At 47.5% G+C, this 22,507-nt stretch overlaps 1 protein-coding gene across 6 annotated transcripts in view; it reads right to left on the reverse strand.

Annotated features, from left to right (window-relative positions):
* HYDIN (HYDIN axonemal central pair apparatus protein) overlaps positions 1–22,507 on the reverse strand; it is a 381,505-nt gene that overhangs the window by 125,561 nt on the left and 233,437 nt on the right. For all 6 annotated transcript variants that reach the window (XM_082712191.1, XM_082712193.1, XM_082712188.1 and 3 more), the window contains 3 exons: positions 21,525–21,668; positions 15,843–16,156; positions 565–702 (listed from right to left, as the gene is read on the reverse strand). In XM_082712191.1, coding sequence (XP_082568317.1) covers positions 565–702; positions 15,843–16,156; positions 21,525–21,668 — 596 coding nt within the window. The remainder of the gene's footprint in view (positions 1–564; positions 703–15,842; positions 16,157–21,524; positions 21,669–22,507) is intronic.

Consider the following 22,507-nt stretch of genomic DNA (forward strand, 5'->3'; position numbering starts at 1 on the left):
TTCTCAAGAGGCCAGCTGGGCAGTGCTGTTACAACCTGCCCTCAAACATGGACTCTGGGACATCAGGCTGGCCAATTTTCCATAGACTCCAACCCTTCTTTCCTGGCCTAATGAGCCTATGACCAAATTATGAGACATTCTGGGAAGCTCTAGCAATTCTCCAGACAATTTGCTGTGTCCCCAGAGCTCCACGTTAACTTTCATTATTTACTGGAGCATTTTATTGTGAGGATATACTGTTTGGCCAATTGCCATATCCTCTTTAGCTTGCTACACTTGACCTGACCCTGGCCGCAGACCTGGGACAGATGGAGAGAGCAGTGTGACGGGAACGGCTTAGTCCTCCAGGGCTCAGGAAGCTGTGACTTCCTGAGAGCAGAAATGATTTTCTACTCTATCCCAGAAGCACAGTCGAGGGCATCATGCGCAGAAAGCCCTCACTAAAATGTTGACTAGTGAGTGGCCAGTTGAATAAATAAGGGATGAGTTTGAGAACGTAAGTCAGTGTGGAGGAAAGAAATTGCTATTTAAAAAAACCCCAACTGGCTTTGCATTTGCACTTACTTAACAAAATCGTTTAGATCCATCTTGGGGGATTCTGTTGCTGGCACTGCTTGCGAGCTGGCAGAAGTTGAGGTGAGCGGGATGGACTCTGCCTGAGACAGGGGGGCACTGTAGGCCTTCCTCGGCTGTGACACGAACCTACAAAGGCAGGGGGGGCCGCAGGCGCGTGTCAGCTTTTCCCAGCCTGTGCTCAGTGGGAATTTACAGTGCAGGGTCCAGCAGAGACAAGTAGCGCAAATGGTCGGTTATCCAAATCTACCAAGATTCTGAAATCAAAGGAGCGTTAGTGAGCGGAGGGGCCTGGCTCCTTTTCCAGCTGTATGGGTGCTAGTTGGTTACTGCAGATCGCAGCCTCTGAGGCGGTGCCTCTTTGAAACAGATGCATCAGCAATCAAAGCTTAAGTCAGGGGCTTGCGTTCCGAAGAAAGAACCAGCCACCACCACCTGTCGGGGGTGCACTGTACCTCCACCCGAACCCCACCCATCCCACTCCCTAAGACCCTGAACAAGAGCGCAAAAGCTCCTTTTGTCTTCTTCCATGAGCTTCCGTTGTGGTTTACTGCAGGCCAGATGTCTCAAGTTGACATTCTCTTACACTGAAATCACACCATTTTTGGCTAAGGGTCCATGTTGGGCTGGGTGCTGGAAAGCTCAATAAAATAAAGGTTCCTGAACCCCATTCTTGGGTGAATTCTGATTCGGCAGGTCTCAGACAGGGCCCAGGAGTGCGATTTTTAACAGGCTTCCTGGGTGATTCTAATGTACAGCCAGATTTAGGACCCATGCTGGGTAGGAATGGCAGCACGATGGCTAAGGACTGGCACTGATAATTAATAGGAGGCTAGCACTCGGGCTTCCCAGCGAGGGTCAGTGCTGATGAGCGGAGGACGATTCTGAGCACTCATTAAATCACCCCAGGTTAGCAGAGATGCCCAGGGAGACTCGGCCGAGCTGCCCCAGATAATAGCACTCTCTCATCCAACATTTGCACACTCCTGGGATGTTGTGCTACGCGGGTGGGTGGGGGGGAGTGCCCATGGGAATATCTGTAAAGGAAAAATTCAATGCTGTACTATGTCTGCAGACCTGAGGACAAACAATACCTCCGATAATCTAATCGTGATACCTGAACAATTGGAAGTGAGAGGTCTCTGGAGACAAACAAAGGAGCCTGGGGGAGTGGCCCCACCGCTCACATAGGAAGCCATAAGGAGACAGGGAAGCCTTTGTCATAGTGAAGGCTTTAATTTAGCATTCAAATAAAAATCCTGCTCCAAAACAACAATAGAATGTTGGTGGTTTGGGGGCTCGGATTTCATTTTACCCTCAGGAACAGATGATTACTTTCCTGTTATGCTGACCCCAAGAGGATTAGGTTCGGTTATTTTTAAAAGAGCGTACGTAGCAAACAAGGAAAATCAATATTGCTCCGATTCCAGAGCTCCCCATACGAGCATCCCTAGAGAAGCCAGGAAAAAAACCCTCCCTTCAGCTGGGACAGATCACATGGACATCGGACATCCTGTTCGTCAGCCACACTGGTTTGGGCCCCGAGGTTTCCCCTCCTCCTATTTTATTTTCCACTCTTGGGGAAGTTAGAATCGATAACACTCTTTTGTGCTGCAGACTTAAAAAGTGCTCCGTCTTTTTTGCTCTTCTCCCTGCACCGGAAGCAGGGATAACGGTTCGAGCCTGTTTGTTTCAGTTAAGATGCTGCGCTGTGGTCCAGGTGATAACGCGGAGACCGAAGGGTGTGTGTTGGTTGGGCGATGGCGTCGGGGCAGGCAGCCATGGTCTCCGGGTGGCTGGGGGGCATGCGTCGGGTGGGGAACAGCTTTGCAGGAGACACAGTGACCTCTAATCCAGTGATTCATTGCACCTGGATTCTGGGAGTGTGCCTACAAAGGGTGAAAAACACCCCTGACTGGACTAAAGGCGTTAGTTTGACTCCTGTGTTGCCGTATGCGTGAATAGACACACTGACAGCTGTAGCTAGCATACTGTTACACCTCTCTCACCGGAACGATGCCCCCACTCACTGGAAGCTCTGGGTGTCGGCTGCCCCTTTCTCTGGCTCGTTGGTAGGACTTGCCTTCCCTGACCCTGAGATGCCTGGGAGGTTATGCCCTCCCTCCCCTAAGGGTGCCATCTGCAGGCTAGGATAGCTAGATGAGAGTGAGGGCTCTAACTGGGACAGACTCAGAGGCAATTTACATTCCAGAGCTCGCCACGGGGTCAGGCAGATGCCCTAGTTCTCCCCTTGCCCTATCTCATTTTTCTTACTCTCTCAGTTTCTCCAGAGAGCCTCCCTTGATAAGCACCTGCCCAAGAATCAGCATCTCCGACTCTGTTTCTAGGGAGACCACCGCAGCACTGCATGCTTATCAAACACCAGAAAGCCAGATCTTGCTTCAAGGGACCCAGAAACCAGTGGGTCAGGGTCAGAGACATAGGCACGGGTATCATTCAGAATACGAGTGCTCCAACCGCAAGGCGTGTGGAGTGCCCAGTGATCCAGTTCAAGGCCGGGGGTGGGAGGGGTCAGACAGCCTGGGTTTGAACTCTGGCTTCCCCGTTCACACACTGTGTCACCTGGCTACTGTGCCGGTGATAGAGTCCCCCTCACCTGATTGTTTGAGGCTTACACTGGACCCTCAGCAGGGTGCCTGAGTCAGGGCAGAAGTCCAATGCCCTGAGCTGCTCTTGTGTTCGGCTGACTGGGGAACACCTTCATTGTTGGAATTCAGATGAATTCCCTCCCCGCCTCCCTCCCTTCCTCTAACTCCACTCATCACAAGCCTGCTCCACATTAGACTGGCCCCTGTTTTCTATCTCTAAGTGGAGACTGTAATCATTGCTTTAAGTCAAGAGAAAAGTAGGCAAGTTCCAGAGCCCCTCTAGGCGCAAAGTCCCAACCACGTTTCCTTATTTATTGCCTGGCTTTGTCGTCTTACAGTTGCCGAACCTCCCACATTGGGAAGCAAATGACAGATGGGGCTGGCTCAGTGCCTTCCCTACCAGCTCTTCCCAGCTCTGGCACATGAGAAAGGGAAGCAAACTGCAAACACATACCCATTATGAAAGCAGCCTGCCTTAGCCCTTTGACTTGATCGTGTCCCAGAATGCTTCCAGCTGGTCACCTATGTTAAGGGGGATATTGGCAGAACATCAATGAGTAGCCAAAGTTCAAGTTTTCACCCCCACACCTTTGGGGGTAAAATCATATTATTAAAGGTTCTCTCGAAAGGAGTTGCAGTTGAAGCTTCTAGAACAGTGGTTCCTCCTGTGGCTGTTCATTGGAATCACGTGCTGAACTGTAACATCAGCTGATGCCCGAGTCCCAACTGCAGAGAATCTGATTCACTTCGAGTCAGGATATTTAAAAGCTTCCAACATGATTCTGCTTCGCACTCAAGGCCGAGTACAAGGACAAAGAAGATGGTGGTAAGAAGATCACAAAAATTGGTGGTCAAACAAGAGCCTTCTTGCTATGGTCTGAATGTTTGTGTCCCCCCCAGATCTTGTATGCTGGGATCCTAACCTGTAAGGCGACGGTATTAGGAGGTAGGCCTGCTGAGAGGTGATTATGAAGCAGAAGCTTCATGATGGGATTCATGCCCTTATCCAGGAGAGCCCGGAGAGCAATCTTGGCCCTTCCACCTTAAGCATACAGCAGAAAGACACCATCGGCGAACCAGGAAGCAGTTCTCACCAGACACCAAGTCTGTCTGCGTCATCTGCGGGGCTTCTCAGCCTTCGGAACTGTGAGAGATGGATGTGTGGTGCTTGGATTGGTATAGCATCCAAACAGACTAAAACAGGCCGGAGGTAGGTACCTGCAGCCAACACAACTCATCACTCTCCACCTGGTACTGTATGAAACACTCCATAATGTCTGCCTGATTAAATCTTCGCAACAGCTCAATGAAGTAGGTACTGCGATGGTCCTCGGTCTTCAGGTGACAAAATGGAAGCTCAGAGAGCCAGTAAGCTCAGAGCTCACTCTTCACCAGTTTGCTGGACAGTCCACCTCCTTAATGGGCAAGGGCTTCTCCTTGGTCACGTCTGCCACGCCAGGCCCATGGCAGTGCCTCACAGGTTTTCTCATTTTAGGGGTAATTAAAAGCCACAACATAAAGAACAATGTATTGTCTAGAACCCTTCTTTTAGATGAGGGGTCCATCCTGATTGTAATCTAGGTAAGGAAAAGCCAGCCACATTTGACCTTGCCTTGAAGTGACTTCCCACAGAGTTTTGCTGCAAGGTGAGTGGTGGAGGAATGTACCCAGATCTCCCTGACGGTCTCCAGAGGGATTTCTGTGAGAAATGGCCACTTCTATAAAAGCTCCAGAAGGTGTCCCCACTGCTACATACTCTTCGAAAGACGGCAGAACAGGTAGGCAGGCTGTGAAATCTCCCTTATAATCAGTTTCAAAGCCCTTTAGAAATACTTTCAAAACAGGATGGTTTTTTTCAAGTTGATTTCTTTTAATGATGGGTCTTCAGGAGATGTAGCTAGCTGTGGAGCATTTTAATTAATATGAACACATAGATAAATCAGGTTGGCTCTTTTAAAGAACCAGATCACTAAATGAACGAAGCAGACATAGCCCTAACTCAGGTTCAAATACGCACTGACGCTTTCCACTGATTTCTTTAGAAGCCAGCTTTGCTCACACTGAACGTCCACGAGGCTGATACCCTCCGCCAGCGCTGGAGGCACTGGGAAGATGCCTTAAAAAGAATGACTCTATAATAAGGTGACTGGAGTTCTACTGTAGCAACATTAAAGCAGGACGAAAAGTTTCATAACACTCAAAACTGAAATGAAAAACAGCTCAGTTCATTTCTCGATGGGGTAATGGATGTGATATCTCGGGAAATTGGATGAAACGGTAGACGACAGGATCCCTTCCAGTGATCACCTTAAGTTAAATATGAAATGAGCAAAAGGCCTACCCTCTTCAAAGCTCTCCTTCAAAGGCTCTTGGCCTTGATCTCTTGCAGACTCACTACACAGGAACTTGTCTCTGGAAGCTCAGACTTGAGAGATGGCTACAGTCTTCCCAACAGTCCCAGAGGCTAACCTGACCCCTGGGTCAGATAAATTCACTGGCCTATCATAGCAGGAGAGGAGATCCTATGTGGATGGGCTACAGGATCCAGGCTGTGAGAGGCCTGATGAGGGAGGCCTGGGAAGCTTCTAGGGGGAATCACCATGGAGTATAAGCAGGTTAGCTGGAGGCTGGCCTCACACTGTTCTCTTTCACGAGGGGCTTAAGTTTATAAAGAGTGTCACATTTATAATGGGGGGGGTGAGGCAACATTCACTTTATTATTATAAAATTTGGAAATTTGGCCACAGACATGTACAGAGGCAAGGCCCAGGGGGGAAGACAGTCATCTCCAAGCCAAGAAGAGGGCCTAGAACGGATCTTTCCCTCATGGCCCACAGAAGGAACCAACCCTGCCAACACTTAGATCTCAGGTTTCTAGCTTCCAGAACGGTGAGAAAATACATTGTTTTAGCCTTCCAGTCTGAGGTAAACGAGCAAACTAATATAAAATAGCACACTAATATGAACATTCAATGTTCCTTCGAACTTTCTCTGTGGGAATTCCTGTTAGTTTATCCAGACCTCAAAATTTAAAGCAAGTATACATATATATATTTTTAAGTAAATATATTAAATATATTAAGTAAATATATTTAAATATATATATATATTTTTAAGTAAATATATATATGTATATATATTTAAATTGGCATTTTAGCCCACTATATTACTAGAAATGGAACTGTTTCCCTCTAATTTAAAAACGAATTCCCCTTTCTTGGTTTATGTAGCCACTTTCTTCTTTCTCAGCCCTCTTTGCCTAGTCCTCTAATTCTGCCGACTCTTCCAATCAGAGTCCCCTTCCTGGGCCTCCTCGAACCACAGAATGCTAACTGGAGAAAGCCCCTTATCCTGATATCCCCAGCAGCTCATCAGCAGAGTGGAAAGAAGAAAGACCAAAGACGACAAAGCTGCACATCCCGCAAACTTCTCGCATGTTGTCACAGGACCGAGAAGAACTGATTTCCACCCTCATCTCTGCCATCCCCTGTTTCTGCCAGAAGTTCTTAAATGAACAGATGGGGCTAAGGGCCATCTGTAAATGAGTTGTGACAGAGATTTACAAATCTGTTACTTTTTTTTTTTTTTTTTTTTTTTAAGCGCATCTGTGAAGTCCTGCTCACTGGGAACTATTTCTATTGTTTACTCGGTGTCGTGTAGCACTGGGCTACCCACCAGGTTGTGCTGACGGAGCCCAGTTTCTACACTGATTCTTGTTCTGTGGTGCGGGTGGGTGCATAGGCACAGACCTTTATTGTCATCTGTCCAGGCCCAGACCCTCTTTGTCCTTCTACTGCCAAATTTGGACGGTTTCTCTCCTCACCCGACAGCACTATCTCCCACTCACCTAGTTCCTTGAACTGAAAATCCAGGCACTGACCTTGACAGAGCGTCTTCTTCCTCCTCCCAGCCAGCCCCTCAGCAAGTCCTGTTCGGGTCTCCTCTAGCGTAGTACCTCCCACCTCGCTACAGGCCATGACGGTGCTCACGTTCCCTAGGTCCTTGGGTCTTCATTAAATGAATCTTCATTTAAATGAAAGATGGATATCCAGTAATGGGATCTATAGAAAAATGTTCTTTGATATGTCAGTAAAGCCAGCGGTCAAGGCAGGGGCTTTGCACTCAGTGCACACCCGGAGTCCGGGTCCATTGTGGGAGCCCAACGTCAAGGGAAGGGTGTTACTACGTCCCAGGACTGTCATGTGACGTGAGCTAAGATACGTAACGGGGCTGTAGCTGTGACTGGCACATGACCAACACAGTTATCATTACTTCCACGGTCAAAACTACAGAATCTTCCTCTCATGCTTTCACTATGCAGGTTTGGCCTTACACAATGGTCTACAGGAAAGAATTGCTATGGGAGACACGTTTTGCTCAGGAAGGCTGGAAGGCTGTTAAAAGAGGTTCTTCTCTCAGTAAAGTGACAGATTTGTTCACGTATTGGCGGTCCGATCCCAAGGTTTCAAAGATGGGGATGTTGTCGTTCACATGGAAGGTCTAAGCTGCAGAAGCAGAGAAGGTGATGGTGCTTCGAAGCTGGAGTCTGTGCTCCACGGTGACAGGGCCATGGTGCCGGGAAAAGGCACAGGGCCTCACAGGAGCTGCCTTTCTGGTCTGAGGGGCCTAGCAGCTTACCGCGTCCCTGGGGCACTGCTAGGGTCCCTCAGATAGCCTTCCAAAAACCGGCTGCCAAATTTCATAACCAGATGCCCATTTCTTTGGCTTGAGACTCACCAGGGGAACACAAGGCATCTGATTGGTCATTGTGGTGGGCATCTTTGCTCTTGGCTACCTGGGATCCAGCATCCCTTTCTTGGCACAGGTGCCTCATGCTCCCCTCTGACAGTGAGCCTGACTCTCACTTGCAGCCCAACTCCAGGGCACCACTGGAGGAACCAGTGGTTCCAGGCCTCAGCTGAGGAACCAACCACAGCCAGAGAGTTGCAGCAAAACATTTGCCAGTTGCTCATTGCAGAGAAAGAGCCTCTACCTCTTCTCCCTGGACTTGAACCTGGCATATGAGAGCTGGCACTGCTGGAGCTCGTGAGTCATCTTGCCGCTGTGTGTGCGGGATCTGCCCGAAAGTAGAGCTGACACAGCAGATGGTAGGGCAAAGAGATGGTGGGAGAGACGGGAGGGCCAGGTGATACTGCCTGACCTTGGTTCAAGCTGTGCCTGAAGCCCACACCTAGACACTTTCCGTTACACAGGCCAAGGCATTTTTTTTTTTTTTAAAGTTAGACTCCCATTTGCTAAAAATTAGAACCAAAAAGTTCCTTCTGGCATTATAAGGTAGTCAGTATTGAAAAATTCATTTTTAGAAGCCAATTTGGACTGGCAGAGAGTGGAGGAAGCATGAGTGCTTGGGGCCGGCAGAGCCAGGGAGTCTGGTAGGTTGAATAAGGGGCCTCCTCCCCATGTCCCTTTTTGAATCCCCTCAACCTGTGAATGTTTCCTGGGGTAGCAAAAGAGGGACTTTGCAGATGTGATTAAGTAAAGTCTTGAGACGGGGCGATGGATCTGGGGGAGGCCAATGGTATAATCACAGGTGTCCTTGCAAGGGGGAGACAGAGCGTGACTCGCCTGCCGAGAGTAGCGAAGGGCATGTGGTGATCTCAGCAGAGCGAGAATGATGAGAAGACACTGCTGTGGGCTTTGAGGATGGAGGAAGGGGCCAGGATCCAAGGAATGCCAGGAATGCAGCTCTGGAAGCCAGAAAGGGCAAGAAGGGGGATATTCCTAGATTTTCCCCGGAGCCCCTGGAGGGAGTAGAGGGAGCCTGGCCGTGTCCACACTTGGCTTCGGCCCGGTGAAATGGATTCAGACTCTTGACCTCCCGAACGGAAAGAAAATAACATGATTTTGTTTGAAGCCACTAGTTGAGGGTGATGTGCGGAGGAGGGTGTGGAGGCTAGCCCGCATTCCCACTGGCTCCATTCCTTGGGCTGTGAAATTACCCTGGCTCAGACACAGGTTGGGGAGACTTAAGGAAGAAAAAAGGGGGCCTGGAAGGGCTTCGAGCTTGACTCGGCATTGTGCCAGCTGAGGCCACAACTGAGGTGGGAGAGACGGGAGGGCCAGGTGACACTGCCTGACCTTGGTTCAAGGCCAGCTGAGGCCACCGCTTCTCTTCCCACTTTGCCCCTTCTGCTCCTTCATCAGAGCTGCGCTTCCTCTTGCGCCAGGGCTCCCTGCTTGCTTTTATTGCTTATCCAAACTTCTCTGGGAGATGGAAAAGAAAAAAAAAAAACGGTGAATGCAGGAGCTTCAAGCATTCTGAGGCATGCAGGGCTGGTGGGGAACAGAGAGGGATAGTTATGGAAGGGACTGAAGCTTAGGCCACAGAGAGGCACTTGCAGCCCTCAGGCTTCAGGCTTCAGACTGATTTCAGGAAAAAGGTCTCAAAGCCACCTCTGGGATGCTGCTTCTCAAACATGGTCTGGTATTAACATTTAATGAATGAACATTAATTAACATTAATCTCCTCGGTTTCCTCAGTAAAGGAGTGTCTGTCGGGGCAGGCATTTACTGAGCATGTATTACAGGACAGGCACAACTTCAAGAGCTCTGCTGGTAGGGGAGTCCAGGCCTCGCTGAGCAGCGTGGGACAGCCGCACAGAAGGATGCCTGGGGCGTGGCCCCCAAGCAATCAATAAAGCTGTTTTTGTTTCAAAAGAAAACTAAAGAACCTGGCTGTGGAGGGGTGGGCTGAAGAGGACGGGGAGGCGCACCGGGCTGCCTGGCTTCAGCCTTGGTGAACACAGCCCGGCACCGGAAAAGGATTTTCTACCCTTTGTCAGAAAGAAAGGGGTCTGGGTCCGTCATCTTGGTGTCTAAGGACCCTGTAGCTCCAAGGCTTTAGGGTCCCAGGGGGTGCTTTGCTTAGTGGCACTTGGTGTGAAGGAATGAAGGAAAGGAAGCGACCCCTGGAGAACGGAAAGCCAGCCGCCAGTTTCAGATTTTCTTTTTTATCTCGGAGACACGTGCCCTTCACACACACATCTCATTCAATCGTCACGACAGCTCTTTTAGGCGTCTACGTGATCTGCACTTTACAGGGAAGTAAACCGGAGCACGGGGTCATATGTCCAGGAGGACAGAGCCCGGATTCTAACCAGCCATGTCCGACTCCACAGCCCAGGACCCGAGTGACCGCTAATATGTCTTAGAACAGTTCCACTTTGGGGGCAACAGAAATTGAGGAGTGATGGAGACAGACGGAAGCATCCAGAAATGAGGCTCCCCCTACCTTCCTCCCAGTCCTTCCACCTTCCTTTTCCAATCACAGTGTTGGACAACCGATGCTCCTCGCAGAAAAATCAACGTGAGAACTACACACGTTCCTTTGCTGCAGGGCTCCGTGCCCTCAGCACCGTGCTTGATTTATTTATTTATAATCTGATTTGGAAACAAAAAGGCCACACTGGAGAAAGGGGAACCCTCCTATCCTGTTGGCGGGAATGCAAGCTGGTGCAGCCACTCTGGAAAACAGCATGGAGGTTCCTCAAGAAGTTGAAAATAGAGCTACCCTATGACCCAGCAATTACACTACTAGGTATTTACCCCAAAGATACAAATAGAGTGATCTGAAGGGGAACCTGCACCCCAATGTTTATAGCAGCAATGTCCACAATAGCCAAACCATGGAAAGATCCCAGATGTCCATCAACAGATCAATGGATAAAGAAGATGTGGTATATATAGATAGATATATAATGGAATACTATGCAGCCATCAAAAATTGAAATCTTGCTATTTGCAACGGCATGGATAGAACTAGAGGGTATTATGCTGAGTAAAATAACTAAATCAGAAGAAGACAATCACCGTATGATTTCACTCATGTGGGATTTAAGAAACAAAGCGAGGATCCTAGGGGAAGGGAAGGAAAAATAAAAGAAGATGAAGTCAGAGAGGCACACAAACCATAAGAGACTCTAAATCATAGGCAACAAACTGAGGGTTACTGGAGGGGAGGGGGGGTGAGAGGATGGGGTACCCGGGTGATGGGCATTAAGGAGGGCCTGCTGTAGTGAGCACTGGGTAGAAGACTGATGAATCACTGAACTCCCCCTCTGAAACTAATAATACGCTAAATGTTAATTAATTGAATTTAAATTAAAAAATAATTTTTTTTTTAAAGGCCACAATGTCACTGGAGACCACTTGGCCACGTGCTCTAGTCTCAGTACTGCCTCAGCTCTGCGGCCCTGAGCTGGAGCAGAGACAGCAGCCGAGCCGGCATCCACGTGGCTCTCTCTGGCTTCCAAGGGGTAAAGGCTGCTTCGCGTGTGGGCCCTGGGTGTGTCTTTCCCGCAGATGCCATGAAGTGACATGTTCTCTACCAGCTGAGCAGTCCTGCCAAAGAGACAGACCCAAGGGGCATGTTCCTACTGCTGGCTCTTAACCACAGACACACCCATGCCTTAATTTTCACCCCAGCTTCCTCATGATGCGTGTGTGTACACATGGCCTGGCCAGTCAGCCACCGGAGTCCAGAACCCAGTCATGCTCATGAACTCACGGGGAGGAGCAGGAGTCTAAGACAGTGCCTGGCTTTCCTCTGAGACAGCGCTTTCTTAGCATGCCTGTCCATGTGGTTTCTTTCTTTGTTCTTTTATGTGACATGAGGGGCAACTTGGAAAAAAACAATGCTCAAACAAGACAGACACTTTAAATGGCCCAGTCAGGATTGCCTGCAAAGTCACACCCATGCACACACGCGTGTGTGTACACATGTGTGTGACAGGGAGAGATGGTGAGAGTGTCTGCGCATCGTCTTCCAAGCTTCTGTTTCTCTTACTAAAGGTGAGGCTTAGGAGAATTCTAATTGGAAAAGAAAGGTTAGTGTTGGGACACCTGATAAAAGGGACCTTTAGCCAATGAGTGGCTTATGTTTTTCAGACTGTCTGCAGGGAAAGCCTGTCTAAAAGGCAAGTGGCATTTTTTTTTTTTTCCTAATCAAGGTGACATTTATCCCTTGAACCTTTCCATTTGACAGATGCCAAGAAGCCAACAGAAAAGAATCTTTAATCAGTGATGAAATGATTCTACCTTGCCACAAATACCCGGCAAGGCAGGAGCAGTCACCGATTAGAAAATACCCTTTGAGGATCTACTCTGTGCTGTCCACTCTGTGCTGGGCTGTGGGATCCAGAGGGGACAGGACAGAGGAGTTCCCTGGCCTCCAGGGTTTGAAGGGCCCGCTGGGACGTCGGACGCTGAGCCATAATTATAAGTGTGGTGTGTCCCGGAGGAGATGGGCTACCAGAGTCTATGACAGGAGAGGTCAGTAGGGAAGGGTCTCCATGGAAGCCTCCTGGGGCTGAGACTTGACAAGGGAGCAGGGGCTGGTGAGGCGGGGCATGGGAAGAGCTTGCAGTAGAGAGCACGGGCTTAGGCAGGAACGCACCGGACGGGAAAGGGGCTGGCATGGGGAGGGCAGAGTGAAGTGAGAAGCCAGGGAGGAACCCAGGGAGGGCCCGCGCGGAGACTAACCGAGCACAGTAGGTATTCTGTACTTCATCCTAAGAAGCACGGGTGCTCACTGAAGGCTGAAAACCTGGGCCATGATCTGTTCATCACTTGGCTACCTGGGGGGTGATGAAGCCCGGCTGGGGGCATCAACACAGTCTAGGGAAGAGAGGACGGCGCCCGGACTAGGACAATCACCATGGAAATGGGAAGGATGGGTCTGAGAAGGCAGATGAGTAGCACCTGGTGATGGGTTGCTGAGTGAGGTCAGGGACCGAGAGGATTCTGGATGCCTCTCAGGACAGTGCTGTCGCTCTTGGCGACGGGGGGCCCCGGAGGAGAGGCAGGGAGGGGCCAGCGAAGAGTCCGACTTTGGCATGGGCCACGTTAGACACGAGCCACCCGGGAAACACCCACGAGGAGACGCCAAGAAGGAGAGGCTCTTGGGACGCAGCAGAGGGTCCAGGTGGAGAGGCAGGGGTGCCCCGGTGGCAGGGGCTAACCGCCTTCGCCAGAAGAGCGGGGCCTGGAAGGAAGCCCTGCGCCCCCCACACGGCGCCCCTGTTCCTGGGTGAGAAGGACTGGACGGTCGAGGGGTGAAGCTGGGAAGCAGGAGAGTGCCCTGTTATTCAAAGCAAGGAAGGCAGGTGTTTCTGAAGGAGGGTTGGGGAGTTATGTTGAATGAGGAGGAGTTTTCTTTCTGAAGAAAAAAAAAAAAAAGCTGACTTTGTTGCCTCTTGATTACAAATCTCCCCATTACTTTCAAAAGTCTGAACTCCTGGGCTCCTGGGTGGCTCAGTGGGTTAAAGCCTCTGCTTTCAGCTCAGGTTGTGATCCTGGGGTCCTGGGATCGGGCCCCACATCGGGCTCTCTGCTCAGCAGGGAGCATGCTTCCCCCTCTCTCTCTGCCTGCCTCTCTGCCTACTTGTGATCTCTCTCTCTCTCTCTCTGTTAAGTGGATAAATAAAATCTTTAAAAAAAAAAAAAAAGTCTGAACTCCTCATCCTGGACGCCAGGCCTCTCACACACGACTGTCGATCTAGAGCCCAGACTTCTCCCTGGCTTCTCCCCTGCCGGTGAAGTCTGCACAGCAGGCGCGCTGACGGCCCTCTGCGGACACTGTAGGTAGATGCATCCTTGCCCTTGCCCGCAGATCTGCCCCACTCCTACCCCATTCAGTCCATGCGGTTCTGAGGTCACCACGGCAGCCCTTGGTGTGGGGTAGGTGGCCCAGGCCCGCGCGGATCAGTGCTTCGCCCTCCATGGAGCCACTGACTTGGGGAGGGGACAGGAAATGGGACTGAGTTGGTCCGATCAGAGTGAATCTCCACAGAGTTCTGGTACAAGGCCTAATGTTCCTTTCTGGGAGCTCAGACCTGCAAGGAGGCAGCCCCAGGAGTGTTAGCAGACACATGCGGGCCAGGGGAAAAAAGCTGGCCTGAGAACTCGGCTAACACACAAGAGAGCAGAGCTGGGGGGTGGGACGCCTGGTTCTGGTGACACTGTTTGAGCCTCGCTTTCAGCTGGGCCGGAAGCCAGAGTGAATCTGGACTTTTGAGTTGTAGGAGCCAGTGAATGTCCTTTCCTTTTTGTTTTTGTTTGGGATCAGGTTTCCTGTCACTTGTGACAGAATGGAATCCATGAACCCCAGCAACATAAACATGCTATTCCTGTGAGGCAGAGTGTTTCCTCGTGGCTCTGCCGGAGACACTGAAATGTGCTTCGCAGGACAGCCTTCTTGGATCCCTCTGGGCTGTCATCCCCGCTCGGTCCTTCCTCAGAGTCTGGTGTGATCACATGTTCCCTCCGCTTCCCCAAGAGCCTCAGGCCCGGGGTAATGTCTTACTTTTATATCCCTCACACCTCACACACTGCCTGATGTGTAAGAGTCACTTACCAAATGTTTCCTGAGTGAATGAGTGAACAAATGAATTATAAGCAAAAGTTCGATATTGACATATAGGAAGATCCTGAAGACAGAGGGGTAAATGGTTAAAAAGATATTCAAACCAATGAAAAATTAAGCATATCATCTCCAGTATTGGTCAAGCACATTTTCAAAACACCATTATTTTAATTATGGAAATGGCCTCTCAAAAATGAGAAAGAAACAAAGCATGTCCCTTGCTCCCAGATAGAATAAATTCATGTCGCTATGCTACATCAAAAATAACTTCACAGAATCTGGTATTCAAAGCTCATTAGGTCAGGTTGGCTGATTTCATCCCAAACCGAATCAGTCCTTGGCTCCTAATGAGCAGGGCCCGTCGTTCCAGCCCCGGCCCGGCTTCAATGCTATTAGATGTCTTCAGAAGACATCCAGAGCAAGCAGTGGTTACCGTGGTAACAAGCAAGGGAAGGGGAAAGCTGGCTGTCATCTACAAGATGAGGGCTGCATACGGGAAGTACCGACAAGCCGAGGAAACAACATGAGCCTTCCCTACTCAGAGTGGCTACTGGACGTTCAGGTGCCGAACACAGAGCCGGCTGAACATCCAAGGAGGCGGCTTTGGACTCCCAAGAAAATGTTCCTGAGGCCTGAAACAGGCTGTTTATATTCTTTTAAGGAGTGTTTTCCAAATTAAGTTTGGATTTAGCTGTTAATTGAAGAGAGAGACACTTCGAAATCCAAATATTGTGAAGACGGCTTTCCTCTTCTGGCACTCACCACCTCCCACTGCGGATATATATGTCTGCATGGACACGTGTGCATATATATGGGGTAGACCGAAACCCACTGAAATATGTAGAGCCTGGAGCTCAGTGCAGCACATATTCCCTGTATCGTAATCCTTGATTTCATGCTTTGGGTTTGAAATGCTTAAGAGAATGCTATCAAGACTTCATTTTTTTTAGCGGGCGAATTTCTAATGATCCAACCACTTGATTCAAAATTAAAGCAGGCTTATGGATATTGTGCTGCTAATCTGGGGGTAATTGGTGTTTTCAAAGATGTTTTATCTGCTCTTCCTGTACGAAAATCTAGGATTGAACAACGATTTGAGGCCCTTTGTTCTTTCTGTTAATAATTAGCTGTCGGAACTGAAACTCCGACAGCACACGGAATTCAGGAAACTGAAACTCCGACCAGCACATGGAATTCAGGAAACCCAGTGCAAAGCCTGCAGGAGAGGAGAATGACCAGCAGAGAAGGGCTGTGAGGGACTGCCGGGCACGTGGTACCTGATCTGATTTTCCTCGTCGTCCACCAGGAAGAACCAGCGGAACTTCACCAGCAAGGGGCTGCAGTTGGTGATTGTCACGTATCGAATGACCTCGGTGTCGTTCAGGATACAGCCGAAATCCAGCTCCATGGTCTCAAAGCTGAGGTTGGGGTAGTTCACTTCTCCCCGCAGGTTCAGGCTGTCTACTTGGGGGTGCTCTATGTATTTGATCGCTAGAATCTCTTCTGCCACCCAGTTGTTCAAATCGTTTCTGTAGGAAGGGTCGAATTTGACCAGCAACTTTTTTTCTCCATCAATCTCCAGTTTAATGGGCTACAAGCAAGATAATGGGGAATTACTAACTTCTGTACTGTGCATTTCCAACAAGCTCCATGAAACAGGACAACCAAAGTGATCTCTATGTATTCATACACATATACACAAACACAGATGCACACATCTGTACACACAGATTAGTATGAAATGCATATATATCCACACTTCTTTGGTCCCTAATTATATGTTCACACCTATGCATAATTAAATAGCTAGTATATCTAAATCTATATAGATATCTATACTATATCGATAACTATAGGCATTTTATATACATAAAGGCACACACACACATATTTTATTAGTTGGAAACAAAAGCAAGGAGAATCTGGATAAGAATCATCTGAAGGAAAGGATTTTGGTAATAGTTGTGGAGTGACAAGGATTGAGGAGTTGCAAAAGGGAAAGTCTGCAATGAGTAACTATTATAAAATACTCTTAACTGAAAATGAGTTAGATTTTAAAATGCTCTTCCTAGACAAGTGGGAAAAATCTGCTGCTTAAGAAATGTTTAAAAAGCCTTCTACAGCCCTGGGGGAGGGGCTCGGGAGCAGGTGACCCAGAAACGGATGGATGAGGCAATTTCATTTCTTTACTCCTGTCTGCAATTCTAACTCTTAAGCACAGTGTTAGCTACTTTCTGCTGTTTTCCATTCAACTTAAAATGACACTTGGGAGCTTGGCAGAGTTTGTTTAGTGGACGGTGTTTATCCTTTTCTCTCTCTGATGCAAATCCTCATGTGTTCCTTGCCGCCAAGGTCACTGGAACACCTTAGGATGCAAAGCCTGGCTACCAGTTGGCTTTCCTAGGAGTTCCTCAATTCCCACAGTTAATCCGCAGGAAAGGCACCTCCTGGTTTTGCAGAAAGCGCCCTGAGGCAGTTGGAGGCAGGACTGAGTGTTTTACAGAGCTCTTGCCTCTCTGCGGAGTTGGGAGTTCGAGGGTTCAGGTCTTTCCCTGAGCACCTCAGTGTGACAGGATTAGATGGCTTCGGTGGCTAAAGCCAACCACCTGACTCAAGAACCAGAGGAAGGCCAGGGACCCTTCAGTCAGTTCATCCCATCCGCGAGCATGGCCGGCCCCCTGTGCAGGTGGCCAGGGCACAGCGACAGCGCATTCCTGCAGCTGCCGCCATGTCCAGCACGAGTGACTACGATGCCTGCCATTTCCGTATCTTCGAAGATCTACTTAAAGGCTTTCTCCCCTTTGTCGTTTTGTAGAAACGATACACAGCTGCAGAAGGCTGCATTATGTGTAAAAGCACAAAGAAGAGAAAGGAGAAACTCATCTACAATGTCACCACATGTTATTTCTCAGAGTTCACGTTTTTTAAACATGAGTCCAGACAGAACGGATGGGTAAATATGATTTTTACAAAAAATGAAATTAGACTAATTTTTTAAGTATTTGGGTTTTTCCTAAAAACAAAAACAAAAAACAAAAACAAAAACCACCTGAAAAAAAGTATTCTGACTCTGGAGCCAGACTGCTTGGGTCCAAATCTGGCTTCTGCCAGTTACCAGGTCTGTGAATATGAGGAAAGCTGCCTAGACTTCCTAGACCTCAGCTTCTCTATCTGTGAAATAGGGGTAATAACAGTCCCTACTTTTTTTTTTTCTTCAAGATTTTATTTATTTATCAGAGAGAGAGGGAGAGAGAGCGAGCACAGGCAGACAGAGTGGCAGGCAGAGGCAGAGGGAGAAGCAAGATCCCTGCCAAGCAGGGAGCCCAACACGGGACTCGATCCCAGGACTCTGGGATCATGACCTGAGCCGAAGGCAGCTGCTTAACCAACTGAGCCACCCAGGCGTCCCAGTCCCTACTTTTTTTTAAGAGGCTAAAATGAGTTAATATTTATGTAATGTGTTCAGAGCGGTGCCTGGCACACAGTGCAAGTATGGTATATGAATGCCGATTACTACTAGTATCCCTTTGTGATCAAGAAGATAGCTAAGTATTAAGCAGTTTCAAATTTAGATAATAGCTTACTGAGGCCGCCTGTAAAAAGGAAGGAAATATCAACACACTTATGCTCCCTGCATCTCCCAGTTTTTATTGGCTGTAGTGTTCCTTTTTAAATGTAGAGCTTTCAAACATTCTGCTCCCAAGTCATAACCACCAAAGTCGTGTAGTCCCAGTTCTACAGCTGAATGGGCTCAGTGCTTCCCACCAGTCTTTCCCTTCGAGGCTTTTCCATTGCCGAGTGCTTTATTCGGTTCTTCTCCTGCATTGTGTGTTCTTTCTCCTGTTGTATTTCATTGGCCCCAGTTGTCTGAATGCTGTGTTCATTGATTCTCGCATTCTGAGAGTGTCTGCCTGTTGTCTTTATGCTCAAAAGATGGTAGCTGGGTTGCTCTTTCTTGGAAAACTCTGTAGTAATTGCTCCCTTGTCATCTGGCATTAAGTATTATCATGGAGAAGTCTGTGCTGAGTCTAAACTTCTCCCTTGACGGGCCCTTTCTTTTCTGCTTAGAGACCATAGAACTCTTTGGGTCTCAGTAAGACCAGGAACTTCACTAATATATGTCTCCCTGTTGAGTATTTCATAACATTCTGTCCCAGGACAAGGTATGGACTTACTTTAAAAAATCGAAACCTCTTATTCAAGCCAACTAGTTCCCCATCCCTGAAGTAACCAAGGTCACAAGTGTCTTGCTTATCCTTGTTGGAGATATTGTATGAATAGAAAATCATGTTCAGGAATATATTTTTAAAATTTTTTATACACATGAGAGCATACTGTGCACTCCTGTTCCGCCACTTGCTTTTTCCACTGGGAGATCACCCATCAGTGCATATGGAGTTGCCTTGTAGCAGCATTTTATTCTATCATAAAATTCTGCCAACATTGACTTAACCAATCTCCTACTGATAGATTTTGGCTCCCAATATTTTGCTCTTATTATCAATGCCTCAATGAATATCCTTGCTGAAGGGTAAATTCAGCCGAAGGGTAAATTCTTAGCAATAGAAGAAGTAGATCAAAGAGTATGGGCATTTAAAAAAATTTTTTTTAAAAGATTTTATTTGACAGAGAGAAAGATCACAAGTAGGCAGAGAGGCAGGCAAAGAGAGAGGGGGAAGCAGGCTCCCTGCTGAGCAGACAGCCTGATGCGGGGCTCGATCTCAGGACCCTGAGATCATGACCTGAGCCGAAGGCAGAGGCTTAATCCACTGAGCCACCCAGGCGCCCCGGGCATTTAAAATTTTAAATTAAAATTTAAAATTTAAATTTTCACAGCTGTAGCCATATCACCTGATGTATACCTTTCCCAACACTGTTTCTACAAGCCTTCCCAACACAGAAAACTACCCAATTTTTGCTCTTTGCTAATCTGATAGGAAAAAAATGTGTTTCATCGTAATTTGAATTTCATTTCATCTAATGTAATTAAAGTTGAGCACATCTTCATGTTTAAGAACTGCTTTATTTTTCTTTCGGTGAACTCTGTTCATTTCCCTTGTCTATTTTCCTAATGGGCTGTTGGTATTTTTCCTATTGATTTGTAGGGGCTCTTTATTTTTTTAAACTGTACATATGCTTTTATTAAAGTTATACATGCAAATAATATGAAAGGTCAGACTGCACTTTAAGAGTTGCTACAAGAAGCGGTAGTTCCTGACCCAACCTGGCATCCCAACAATCCAGAGGCTGTCACGTCTCAATTCATATTATGGGGCTGGTCCATGGAGCAGCTTCCTTGGGCAGAGACGGGATGATCAAGTTGTGGACATACCCCAGATGCCAGGCATCATGCCGAAGGGGTGAAACTCACACTAGAAACATCAAATTTCCCCTGACATTTTTACCAGTTTCTCTGGGAAAGAGCACTTATCTTTAGGTCTTAGGATAAGAGCCAGCTGCCCACATTTTTTGTGTGGGGTCAGGAGGGACAGCTGTCTAGTGCCCGTGGAAGTCCTCTATTTCTAGTGCTTGCTTCATACTTCTTACCTCTGATCTCAGGCTATTTAGGCTGAATGACTCCAACATCTTTGAGATTTCACTGGAGAATTTTCTAGAATGCAGGTTTTTGTGGCTTTTTGTCAACCCATTCCATCCTCACTCTCTCTTCTAGAATTTGTTCAAATCTCTTATTATTTGGTTATCTCAATCCTCTTCTCACTTGATTTTATTGTTCTGGGCTTCTTTCCTTCTGATCATTTTTACTTTTATCTTAAGGTTTCAGGAGGGACAAGAGAGTGGGTCTGATCTACCACCTAGACTGGTCATGTCGGAATTTTCATTTTGTCATCCTACTTGTTCTCCTTTGCTGAGTTTAGTCTTTGTCTCCACTTAGAACACTTGTATCTCATCTTTAACTTTTTTTTTTTTAAAGATAGGTCATACCATCTATCATTTCTTTGAGACTGTAGAGAACAACATTTATACTTTTGGTCCTCCTCCTTGTGTAGGTTCCCTGGCAGCAGGTTTTTCTTCTGCCTCTTCTGTATTTTATTCCTCTGTTCAAAGATCTTAGCTGTTTTTTTTTTTTCCCCCAGCTCAGGCTTGAAGGTAACCCAGTAAAGAATTGGGGGTGGGGAGGGGAGTGTGGTCATGCAGTTCACAGCCACCAGCTGGGAACCATAGGCAACCCTCTCCCTAAGCAGTTCTGTACCCCCGCTCCCCCAGGATCCATTTCCCTGAGTGAGTCTCACAGCAAATCTTCAGTCATAGGTTCCCTCTTCTGAGGTCGCACTGTCACTGCCTGGCCTCCCTTCCTCCTTTATGTCACTCCTTCATGAGCTGTCTCCCTAGCCTGGGAAGCTGAGCACAGCGGTGTGTGGATCTGGTTTCTCCTTCCCTCCTTCCCCACGGCTCTTCTGTGCCACCTGCCCTATGGCCTGACCATTTCCACTGGCGTCCTCATGTCCAGCAAAGAAGCACGAAGGTGATCCTGTAGGGATATTTAGAGAACACTGCGTCCTGCCTCAGACCGGGGGCTTGGTAAGCTCACAGCCTTCTCCTTCGGCTTGGATTTCTTAGTATCTGGAGATGGGCTCTCTGGTCTAGGGACTGGTTTTAGCTACTTCCTGTTTGCTAGAGTACGGAGCTTTGGTCCGATTTGAGAAAGTAGAATTAAAAGATCTCTAATGTCATCAGTGGGAAGTCACTGTTTTCTGAAGATTCCAATAGGCAGGAATGAAGGGTCATCATAATGAGCCAAAGTTCTTGCACTGTTAATAACAGTTGGTTGACATCGGAGTTTATGACATTTCAAAGTGTCTATATTCTTCCCTCTTTGTTTCTTGAATTCTTTCTATTTGTCTAGACGGAAATTAGGTAGTATACTGACATTGTTCTCTGCCTTTGTCACACACACAACTCTCCCAGGAGCTCGTTAGGACAGCCTTCTGTCAACTTACCTCAGGAATTAATGGCAGGGGAGATTTATCAGTCTCGCAGATAAAGAAGGGTCCGCTTGTTGAAAGTAACACATTCACGGGCAGGGTGGAAATGTTCTTTATAACCAAGGGCTGGTAATCAGGTTCCAGGATAGTGTTAGGTTTCTGCAAAAGAGGAAAAAGAGGAAAGCGAGTTATGGCAAAAATAGTAAGCCTTTAGCAATCAAAGTCTCATGTTCATTGTTAACAGTAAAATTAGCATTCCCTACCCATCCTTGCTCGCTGCCTTTTTCTCTTGGGCGGATTTAAATAAATCATTTGGAATTTACAGTGGACTATTGATAAATGAACTTACGTAAGCCAGAAAACACGGATTAGATTTCTTACTCTTTTGTTACCAGGGTAAACACACCTATACAAGCCATGCCTCTCGATAGTACTGTTACTATAGGTTTCTAGTATCATAAAACAAAATTTAATAAACTAGTGATATCTTGTAGAAGAACCCTGCCTCATTATAATGAACAGAACATTTTCCTTTTACAATATTTCTTCTATGCTTAAAATATCCAAGTTGCAAAAATTTATATGTTTGCAATATATTGTTACAGTGACAAATGTTCACAACCATTTCCTGTACATTTTTCCTGGTAAGACTGGGATAGTTGATTTAGAAGCTTCTCTTCACTTTCTTAGACACATCAAATTTAGTTTTTCAACTGGAGAAAGCATCAGAAATGGATCTTTAGCTGAACATTTTTCTCATTCTGATGTGGGAGCCCATGTTATTTCTCGTGTGCTGTGGAAAGGGTATCCTTTAATATCAGCAGGAGGTAACCACAAGCTCAGTCTCCGGCTTCTGAAGAGAGCCTCCCACCAATCGTGCCCACAACTCTAGCCTGTTTTCACCAGCCCTCATTGTTTTGATTTGCTTTTTCTCCTTGTTCCAATTTCAGTTAAATCCTTCTGATCCTATATTTTGGTCAGACTCTGTCCCTGCTTCT

This window comes from Mustela nivalis, assembly GCF_964662115.1.
Source record: "Mustela nivalis genome assembly, chromosome: 18".
Lineage (NCBI taxonomy): Eukaryota > Metazoa > Chordata > Mammalia > Carnivora > Mustelidae > Mustela > Mustela nivalis.